Genomic DNA, 11,990 nt, shown 5'->3' with positions numbered 1-11,990 from the left:
CGCTTTATATATCTTGGATAACAATGGCGAATAAATCACTACCCATCTATTGTCTACTTCAACTTCATATTCAATATTTCTCAACTTTAGTGAAAAGGATTGGCCTCCATTTTCCGAATTCCAGTTTCCAGTTATCGTATCTCTAACAAAATCTTTTCGAAATCCTTTTGTGCATTTATCATTTTCCATGCAAGGCGACGTCATATTTAAATTTTCGCATGGACCATGTATCATATTTTTTTACCACAATTTCAAATAGCTCTTTGTCAATATTTGGATTTGGAATGTCTGCGAAAACTATTTTATCAATTTCTTCAGGTCTGATTTTTTCAACACACCAAATTAAAATATGAGCATGTGGCAAACCTCTTCTTTGCCACTCAATAGAATACATCCAGCAACGTGTTTCTCCAAATACAGAGTGTTTTACAATTAAATCAATCAAAGATTTTAATTTTTGTTTAAACACCCGTTCGGTAATATCGGGACGATGAATCGGCGTTTGCCCAGGTAATAACAATTTGTCCAGGTAATAATAAATTTTCATCTATATTATTATAAATATATTTGCCATGTTTTATCTTTACGCATAATTTTAATGTCTCGTTTTTCAAACTGTTCGCCAACTATTACAACAGCGACTTCATTTGTAGTTGGAGCGTTAATTCGTCGTGTATGTTCTCCAACTGGTACTTTGTCGGCTTTGATTACAATCATGTAATTGTCATTTTGTAATCTGTTCGATACTCCTTTAAACAATTTCATTAACTGATTGATCTCATTTACAAACGCTTCTAAAGATGCAACTAATGTTTTTCTGCATTTATTTCAATATGATTATAGTTGCATCTTGCATTTACTCTATCTTCCTCACTGCCCATGAAGTAAATTTGCAGAAATTTGGGGTCCTCATCGGGCATCGATAGAAACGAACCAAATCTATGATAAACTTGACCTTGAATTTTGAAAGTTGTTTCAACATTGAAATTGTTGTTACTTGAATTTTTAACTACATTTGTTATTCCAAATGAGGTCATTTGAATGCATGTTAAATTTGTAAATCCACAATTCAAAAAATATTTTGAATTTAAAGAAAAAGTTTTTTAACTTTGTTAAAGTAAAAAATGTAAACAAATTATGAAGTCACACAATTTTATAAGATTTTATAACTTATCTGCGCAATGACTAACCTTAGTATTTAATGTTCTTGGCGGTATATAGAAGATTTAACAATTGCATACTTACAATTGCTGTCGATTAATTGCACTTCATTCAATAATTTTTAATTTTCACAATGTTCATGATATTTTACTTTTATCGCTTTAACGAATAGCTATTAAATAAAGCTTCTAATAAATACCGCCTATTTTCACTTTAAGATGCAGATCAGTAAATTTTTAAATGTTTTTCGTATACTTTTTGTGTTTAAATTTATGAATAACTTTTTGCACTCGCGCAACTTACATGTATTCTCAAGAATGGTAGAATTAGGGTTTGAATTGCTTTGACTATTTTCAAGCAATTATTTTTGACTACGAAAATAAAATAAGCAAAATGCAAATGCTTAACAAAACGTACACAATACAAATGTGTGTGCACACAACTGTGTACAATCGCGATTGTACGTTTTGTTGTTGCATTTGCATTTTGCTTATTTTATTTTCGTAGTCAAAAATAATTGCTTGAAAATAATCACAGCATATCAAACCTGGGATAGAATACGACATTCGAACAAATTCCCGTTACGTGATGTATTTGGCACGGTTTCCATGGTTGCCATGCAGTATAATAACTTGACAAATTAATTTGAATAAATTTCAATTAATAATTTACATTTACAATTTAAATTATGTAATAATAATTTAAAACAAATAAATAATATAAAAATGAAATAAAAAAGATTCGTGAAATTCTTATACAATTAAATGTATAAATGTTAAATGGAATCAAATTGCTTTGTATAAAAATATAACAACAATTTACTAAACCGTTTTAATTTAAGTATGCAAAATTAAATTACAAACTAATAAGATACAATTTAATGCAATTAATTTATTTGCAAGCTTCTAAATGCTTCATTTTAAATAAATATATAATAAAAAATTGGTGAAATTAAATATCATATGAAATTATTATTTCTTTCAAATACATATTGAAAAATATAATTTCATTTAAATTAAACATTATTATATAACATAAATGCATTTATTAAAAAAAAATATTTTGACCAATTTTCAGTTTATTTCAATTAACATATAGAATTTCTATTTTATCTGTCATTTCTACTATTTCGCAAAAGTTCGAACAATGTACACAAAAATACACAAAAATACACAAAAATAAACAAAAATAAACAAAGAGAAAATCAGTATCATTCAAACTGTCGGACAGTTTGAAACGGAAATTATTAAATTTATTATTTAAGTGAAAATTATAACTAATATCGAATGTTATAATAGCCTATGTTACGCCGAAAAACTATATAAATATGATCTGAGAGTATCAAGAAGATTAGTTAAGTCATTAAAAAGTTATTGAGTAACGAACAGACGAACAAACGATTTTATATATGTATAGATATATCATTTAATATATCTGATTTCAAGTGTAATGTGTTGTATGTATATTGAATATAACGATTATTGCATTTTTTTGTTTTGTTATTTATTTATGTGCATTTATTCAAATATTTTCAACATACAATCATTTTTCAAATTTCTTAGACATATTTTTCAACGAATAATGTATTTACCATATATAAAATTAAGAAATAATAAAATTAATAAATGTTGTTGTAGGGCAAAATTAATAAAAATAAAAATAAACAAATAAAAATCAGATAGTAAAACTTGTTGCAAATATGGAGAAATATCCAGACATTGCGAAAGGCATTTGCAACAAGTCACATTCCAGACCACCGTGAGAGAAAATTGCGATAGAGCTTAATAGCTTAATAGTTTAGGCGCCTAGAAAATATTGAAAACATTTTAGTGAAGGGAAGCAAGAGTATTGTGACCAAAAACTTACTGTAAGCTTCTTAAGCTTCAACTGCTTTACAAAATATGGATTTTACTAATTTAATATACATATAATGTAGATATAACTACAAATTATAAAAATATTAAAATTAATATTAATATCTTTTTTTGTTTTTTGTTTTTGCTTCCCTTTATTATACAACTGCCAAGATTTAGCATTTAGTATACATTTTTACATAATGGAACTTCAAGTAATAATTCAAAAACAAAATTAAGAATTATACGAGTGAACTATTAATAGTGGATAAAAAGAAAAAGAAAACTTTTCTTTAAATAATATAAATTAAATATTATAAAATAATTAAAATTAATGGATAGATGATATAATAAATGAGTCAATTAAATAGACTGCTATGAATTTACTATGAATATATTAGTTAGATTATTATAATATTGCTAGTTCTGATGGAAATAAGCGTTTCAATATTCTGTTATGTGTGGCTTCGTCATTAGGTAGCTGCTTCATTGCTGGGTTAGGATGGAAAAGTAATCTGTCTGTGTGCAACGAAGTGTATCTTTAAATCCGGATGAATGTCATAGTTTGAGATGTGCCATTCAGCGTTGATGATAGTCCTAAGTATTTTTGATTGTAGTCTTTGCAGTATTTGAATGTTGTATTTGCATGCTGTGCCCCATATTTCGGCTCCATATTTACATATTGGAGCGATTATCGTTTTATATATTAGTAGTTTATTATCCACTGTTAGTTTTGATTTCGAGCAGAGTAGCCAGTACAATTGTCCAAAGCGACGCTTAATTTCATTGCTTTTAGCTTTAATATGGTCTATCCAAGTTAATCTGCTATCTATAGTAATACCAAGTTAATTTGCCTTTGTGTGTGTGAAGACTACGTCATTGTTAATTTTTATACGTTTTAGGTCATATTTTTTAGTCGTGCAGATAACATGAACTGTTTTGCTTGTATTTATTTGTACTCCCCATTTGTCGAACCATTCGAGTGTTGCGTTTAGGTAATTCTGCAAGTTGTCTGTGGATATGTTAAAATTTTTATTAGCTGCAATTAGTGCTGTATCGTCTGCAAAAGTTGCTATCAAACTTTGAGAATCAGAAGGTATCGGGACATCAGCCTTGTATAGCAAGTAGAGCAATGGACCTAGTACGCTTCCTTGGGGCACACCAGCTTTCATTTGTTTAAGTTCGGAGATTGAGTTTTTATACTTTATATAAAAGTATCTATTTTGTAGATAGCTCTTAAGTATGAGGTAAAAGTTTGTTGGAAGAAGCTCTGAAGCTTTGACAGCCAAACGCTGTCAAAAGCCTTTGCGACATCTAGATATACCGCCGAGGAAAATTGTTTTGTGTCAATATCACTAGTTATTTTATTAACAACTCTGTGAACTTGTTGTATAGTTGAATACTTTTTCCGAAAGCCGAATTGATGGTCAGGTATAAGTTTTTCTTTATGGAGAATTGGTTCTAGTCTTAATAAAATTATTATCTCAAACAATTTTGAAAAACCACAAATTTTCAGTGGTGGTTTATGCATTACTGAGTTGATATTTTTAGTAACTTTTCATAGAGCATAGTTAGTGGCTTTGTCAGCTGTCAAGTTCATTATGCGTTTTTGCAGGTTTTTATTTTTCTCATTAAGTAGCATAATTTTAAGTTCTTTGGTAAGTTTGTTTAAGTCCTTTTTTAGTTCAAGGGACCGATTTATTTGCCATTGTTTTCTCAGTTTTCTTCTGTCCATTATCTTGCTTCTAACTGCCATCGAGATTTTATTTTAAGTGTCGTTTTGTTTAAGAACTGGGGTAGAATTTGTCACGGCAACAGCGATCATTTCACAATCGCGCTTTCGATTTCGTCTTCAGATTTTAAGGAAATATTTATTGTCAGGTCAGTATTAAGAATATCTCTAAACGTGTCCCAACATGTTTTGTTATTATAGATTAATTTTGTCCTTGAGATGTTTAGTTTTGTGTCGCTTTCATATGATAGCATAATTGGTGAGTGATCAGGTGATAAGTCAGGAAGTGTACTTACTGTAAGAAATCGTTTATTTATATTTTTGGCCACGAAGAAGTCAATCACGTCTGGTATTTTGTTCATATCGGTAGGACAGTACGTAGGTTCACCTGTGCTTAGAATGTCTGCTTTTTTGTCAATGATAGCATTATGTAAATTTTTCCCTTTGCAGTTTGTAATTTTGAGCCCCACAAAGTATTTTTTGCATTAAAGTCTCCACCAACAATGTACCGATTGCCGAGAGTGTTAACGTAGCTCGGGTATACATCCTTCGAGGTATTGTGTTTCGGAGGGCAGTAAATAACTGATACTGTTAATTCGCCTTTTGAATCTTGAATATGGACACTTGTAGCTTGTATTTGTTCTGTTTGGTATATCCTGGCTATCGAGCATTGCATATTTTGCTTAATAATTACTGCTGTTCCACCATGGGCTTTGTTGTCGGGATGATTTGTATGATATATCGAATAGTTAGAGATTTTGATGAAACTTTTGTCTGTGAAGTGTGTCTCTGATACCAGGAGTACATCAATGGAATTGATATTTAAGTATGTTCTCAGTTCTAGTAGTTGTTTGCTGAGACCGTTTGCATTCCAAGCTAAAATTTTTAATTTATTTCTGTCCATCGAGTTTGGTGATTAGGATGGTTAAAATATGTATAACGTTGGCAACTTGCGTCATAAGCTGTTTCATCATTTGCTGGAGTTCTGTAAATTCGGAGTTGTTTGGTTCATTGTTTATTGGAATGGGTTGAGTTGGAAACGATTTTATTATTTCGGCGTATGTATGTTTTAGCTGGTTGGATTTGTTGGGTTTGTTGGGTGGTAGTTATTAGGTTCGTAACAGCTTTAGTTGGCAGAGATATTTCGTTATTTTGATATGTGGTTTTTTGTTGTTTTGCGCGAAAAGCTGGGAATCGTTTGGTTTGAGGAGTTTTATAAACTGTACAACCTTTGTAGTTTGCAGTTTGATTCTCTTTACAGAGTGCGCATTTAACGACGTTGTTCTTACCTTTCATGGGACAGTCAATTGTTTTATGTCTTTCGGAGCATTTAACACAGATTGGACTTCTGGTACAAAAATTTTTTGTGTGTCCATACTTTTGACAGTTGGTACATTGTGGTATTGTTCTGAATGAGTTTTGATGGTGAATTGTGTTGATGATGGTTTGATTGTTGGAGTTTTATGTGGTACTCCTGCTGCATTTGTTGTTTCTCTATTTGCTGGTTTTGTTGTGGTTGTTTTTGTTGGGTTTGCAGTGATTTTTCTTGCAGTTGTAGCTGTTGATTTGATTGTAGAAATGTTGTTTGATTATTATTATTGGATACTTTTGAGCATAGGACAGCTTGTTGGTGTGTTTTATGCTGTTGTTGTTGTTCTTGTTGTGATTGTTGCTCGTGATTTGACTCGCCTCCACCTTTTGGTGGAGTTCGATTGACCGGCATTGCGATAAATCAAGCGATTACCAAAATAGGATATGAAGTTTGGAGTTTTCTATTTGAAAATAAAATTTACTATTATGAACAGTTTGAGGATGACTGATCTTGTGTTATAACACTTTTAATATATTGGTTTGTGTACACACTAATCAAAGAATAGGTTGTATATGCTGTCTATAATCTCTATCAGCACTTTTTGTTTTGTTTATATATACACAAAACCGCACTGTTCTTTTGTTTGAATGCTTATTCACTTTTGATTATAAGCTTTAGAAATTAATCTGCTGTCTCTGTCATCTGTTTGAGTTTTTTAATAAAGCTGTGCAAAAAGAAAGTCAACAAAAATCGAAAAAAGCGCGCGCTATTTTCAAATTAATATTTTATGCACTTCAAACTGTTACTAATTGTTTTTTGCCCAAAAATGATCTATTTTTGTGAATTTGTATTAATAACAAAAGTGATATTTATAAGAGTACTTCTTATTTACTTGTTTTTATACTGTAATTTAAATTTCTTCGAGACCGGTTAAAAAAACACGTCCGCTCACTACGAAACTTTGACTACGATTCAAATATATTTATTTTCAGGATATTAAAGTTTAATTTTAATATATTACTAGTTTATTAATGTAATGTAATACTAAATAATAATTTACAATACACACAAAATAACAAAATAAGTTCGATTAAAGCTGCACGCTCTTAATCCCTGACACCATTTACAATAGTGCACATGTTTGTCTATCAAGTTTCATAATACCAAATTTGCTTACCAATCGACTCAGTAGATAAAACTCTATCGTCTATCGGTAGAAGTTTCATAATAGCTACTATAATTTGAAATTATCTTAGCTTATTATTATTTATATTAAAACAATATAATGAAACAATAATACATTGTTTTTCGCATTTTAAATAAATTGTTCTGTTACATTCATGTAAAATTTTGAAATATTTATTTTATTATTTTAAAATTTTTCGAAACACAATATAATATAGTTTAAAACTCTTGAATTAATATAAAACGATTAATTAAGTAAACTCACCAAATTCAAAAAAATAGTGGCACGTGTAATGAAGACAACAACAATGCCATGTATTTTTCATTTTCTAGCATGCCCCACCTTCTTGTAAGCAATGTACTCTTGCTCACGAGCTCTGCAATTGGGTTCGGTCATGAGCGTGAGCCATAGTATGAAAAGTGCTTCTTATCGGCTCATTAACTGTGAGCAGAATGAGTTGAAAAGCGCCGCTCATGAGTACGCAAATACGAACTCTGTTAAAAACTATGCATAATGTCATATTGCAGCTGTGGGTACATGTGATGAGATCTTGACCTAGCATTCGCGACAAAGGTTTCGTGTCCACTCAGTTTGTATAAAGTTATAATATTATTCTGTAATAATTTAAGATCCATACTCCGAATACTGAGTATTGAAAAATCCAGTAGAAATATTTTGTGTATTCGAAGCCTTTGTTTGTCATATTGCAGCTGTGGGTACATGTGATGAGATCTTGACCTAGCATTCGCGACAAAGGTTTCGTGTCCACTCAGTTTGTATAAAGTTATAATATTATTCTGTAATAATTTAAGATCCATACTCCGAATACTGGGTATTGAAAAATCCAGTAGAAATATTGTATATTCGAAGCCTTTGTTTGATTATTCGAATTTACAATTATTATTCCTATTGTAACCAATATTTAGGTGTTGTTGTTGCTTTCGTTATATGTAAGTACGATTTCAAGTGTTTTGGAATTCGTTAATTTGTGTTCAATATTCTATTATAGACATTGCTGCTTTATTGTTAGAGAATAATACATTTTTATTTCAAACGAAACGTTAATTCTTCATTGACTACATTACATTTTTCTTTAATATAACTTATATCAAAATAATATTCAGTAACAGTAAGTTTTCAGCTCTGGACTTTCATATTTAATTCCTTAATATTAAAGCGTGAAATGAGAGGTTTTTGATCTATTTAAATTTTCAGTGTTCCTCCATATATTGTATGCTGTCGAAAGTATGTCATCGATTATACAATTTCTTATCAATGTGTTTTTTTTATATATATTTATAATTGTATTCTATTTAAAACTAATTGGATATTTTACAAAGATCAATTGGCGCTTTTCTTTTGTCTTGTGAATAGTTGGGGGTGTGTCATTATAATTTGAAATCAAATTGTTTGAATGTGATCTAATACGATTAGCGTATGCGGCAGCGATGCTTTTCGCTTCCTCCTTATCTACCACTAGATTAAGGTCACGATGAATTTGTGAATTTGTGATGTACCACGGAGCGTTCGCTACCATTCGCAGAGTCTTAGATTGGAATCTTTGTAATATTTAGATTAGACCTCTGTCTAGATGAATTCCGAGGTATTTTGAAGCAGTTGACTGTGGTACCACAATATTGTTGAGCTTTATTTCCGGACAAGTTGCTCTTCTTAGTGTGAAAGTGACATGAGTTGACTTGGACTCATTTGCTTTTATACGCCTATGCCTAAGCTAAATTGAAATGTCATCAAGACTAGCTTGTAGCATTAAAGAGGCAGTTGTTGGGTTTTTAGATGTAGCTAAGCCTGCTGTGTCATCCGCAAATGTCCCAGTGATGATACCAGTTTTTGCTAGTAAGTCATGCGTAAATATTGAATATAACAGTGAACCTAAGACGCTGCCTTGCGATCCAGCTTTTATGCAGTAAAGTGATGAGACATGATCTTCAAACTTTACACAAAAATTACGTCCTGAGAGATATGAACGTAAAAACATATAAAAGTTAACTATTAATGCCAATTTTTATTTATAAAGAAGACCATCATGCCACACGCGATCAAATGCTTGTAAAATATCCAAGAACACTGCCGAGCAATATTCCTTTTGGTCAAAGGCCGATTGCGTCGTTTGCTCATGAGAATTATGAAGAAGCGATTGTAGCTCTTTTGTTATTTTATTTAGACGAGGTTTGTCATCTGGAAAACGTGTTCGTTGCCAGTTTTTTCTTGCCTTTCGTTTTTTCCTGATCTTTCTGATAATAACCTGGTTATAGCGTACCTGTTTGCCATTGTATTGTTTATTGAGTGGAGTGGATTCCCATGCTGCATTTTGGACACATCGAGTAAAATATTCAACAGCTTTAATAATCTCTTCCTCACTCTTGAATGGCATTTTATTATTCAACATTGACGACAAAATGGTTTTAAAGTGAGTCCAGTTTGTACGTCTGTTACAAAGTTGGCATTTTTGGTTCGTAATCTGCAACTCCTTACTTATAATAATAATAACTGGAGAATGATCGGACGAAAGTCTAAACTGCTTTTACATTCTATATGTTTTGGTGAGAGACCTTTAGCGACACAAAAGTCAATAAGGTCTGGAATTTTCTTCTGATCTGTTGGCCAATACGTAGCCTCTCCGGTTGAAAAGGCGTTGAGTTTCAATGGTCTTAATGCTAAATACTGTGGTGCCCATGACCTACATCATTGTTTAATATGACAAGTCATTGCATAAAGTAACAAAACAATTGTGACATAATTTATTGAATGCACATTTGTCGCTTTGTTGTTTTGACTTTGATCATATTACACTTTTAAATTTTGTTTGACTCACGCCGTTATGATTGTGCACTCGTAACATGATGCATGAGCCAAACGTTTTATCATATGTGGTCATTGTACGGTAGTAACACAAATTCCTTTAGAAAAATGTAAAACCTTATGAATAACACTTATAATAATATATACAAGTAAAATGCATAAGAAATAGATAACGTATGTTAGAATAGTAAAATAGATACTATAAATATCTTACATATAAAAATTATATGCTTTATCAAAAATTGGGAGTAACCAATGTGTTGATTGGTTACTCAAGAATATATAGGAATTAAATAATAAGTTTAGTACATAAGAATATTTTGTATAAATAGAGTAAGATTTTACAAATAAAGCAGATTCTTTTAGATTCTTTTGCAAAGGCAATAAGAATAAATTATTTTATTGAATCTCTGGTTATATGCGGCATATTTGCTGAAAATAACTTAAAGGCGGCTGAAGAGCTTAGAAAATACTTAAAGGCGGCTGAAGAGCTCAGATCAATACTTAATTCTTGTTAGGTCGAAACCTTTCTTCTTGGGCTTAATAACAATCCCTTAGAAATCCTGCCAGACGATACATATTAGTTTATTGGATGATGAACCTTGCATCATTACATGGCAATTCTGATATCATAACATCATTACAATACATTTCACGACCTTTTGTTGAAGTAAGGCGTGAGCCCCAGAATTTATTCTTTGCGTTATAGTCTCCGCCTGCTATAAAGCGACTTCCTGAAGTTTTGAAAAACTTGATATAAGACTCCTTCATTAAATTATGTTTTGGAGGGAAATATACTGCAGATACTAAGATCGGGCCATCTGTAGTTTCAACTATGATATTCGTGGCTTGAAACTCTTTTGTGCAATAGTGAGTAGTTTCATAATGTTTCACGTTATTTTTTATCAGTATTATTTTTGCTTAAGAATAGTTTTAATTCAGATGAATGGTGTGATAGTCCGTTAGCATTCCAAAGGACTAATTTCATAGACGTGGTGTTGTTTTGGAAATAAGGTTTACTACCAGACTTGTCATTGCTGTAATTTGACTCATTATTTCCTTCAGAAATTTTATCATTTCGCGTAATTCTCTTAGAAGCGGATCACCTTGTTGATAAGCATTGTTTGTTTCAAAAGTTTCTATACTTAAGTTTTTTTGTTGTGTTTAATTTGATTGGGTACTTGCCACTTGGGCGTATGTTAACTTCGGCTGGTTCAATTGTCCATTTTGTTTAACAGATTATTTCACAGCGTCTTTTATTTCATCTTGAGAAGGCAGAATTTTTTCTCTTAATTTAGGAAAAGTGCTTGTTTGCACCTTTTTGTAGACAGAACATCCTTTGTAATTGGCAGGGTGATTTCCTTCGCAGAGTACACATTTAACATCACTTTTCTAGTACAATCAGCTGACGCATAATCACCAGCACCAGAGGTAATTCTCGCATATCAATGTAATTATATCATGATGAAAGTGCTTGAATGATCATGGTGTTATTGTTTTGGTTTTAAGCAGTATCTATTGGAGAATGAGATTTGAAACTGAAAGCTGATAATAAGTTTTACAAATTATTGAACGCGCTTTAATACTCAAAACATATTGAGTTCTTTGTTATGTCTCAAACATTTTATTGTGAGGTAAATTACTCTGACGATGCCGAGGAACAGATTTATTTATTTTTGTATTTAGTTGGCACGATACTTGTCGAATTGCATTTTCTAATTATATTTGAGTGTTTTGGGAATTTTTTTTAATTGAGTCTATGTTTTTACATAAAGGGTTTGACTATTTTTACTGACAGATCCAGAACAATTAGTGGTGCAGACAGTGGGTTTTTATAGACGAACTTAACAAATCTTCCTACTATAGGCTTCCGGGCCATTGCAGTGTTTTTCAGATAGAAGCGATTGTCATTAGAGATATTATTGC

The 11,990-nt window shown here is 31.2% G+C and overlaps 1 protein-coding gene across 1 annotated transcript; it reads right to left on the bottom strand.

Annotated features, from left to right (window-relative positions):
• Positions 1–555: 555 nt before the first annotated feature.
• LOC119666170 (serum response factor homolog A-like) lies at positions 556–6,469 on the bottom strand. The gene is made up of 2 exons (XM_038075453.1): positions 6,141–6,469; positions 556–817 (listed from the first exon to the last, which is right to left on the bottom strand). Exons 1-2 carry the CDS (start codon positions 6,467–6,469, stop codon positions 556–558), a joined length of 591 nt encoding a protein of 196 aa, XP_037931381.1.
• Between the last annotated feature and the right edge of the window lie 5,521 nt (positions 6,470–11,990).

This window comes from Teleopsis dalmanni, chromosome 1 (assembly GCF_002237135.1).
Source record: "Teleopsis dalmanni isolate 2A chromosome 1, ASM223713v2, whole genome shotgun sequence".
Classification (NCBI taxonomy): domain Eukaryota; kingdom Metazoa; phylum Arthropoda; class Insecta; order Diptera; family Diopsidae; genus Teleopsis; species Teleopsis dalmanni.
Note: the sequence above shows the minus strand (reverse complement) of the source record. Positions and strands in the feature narration are given on the sequence as shown.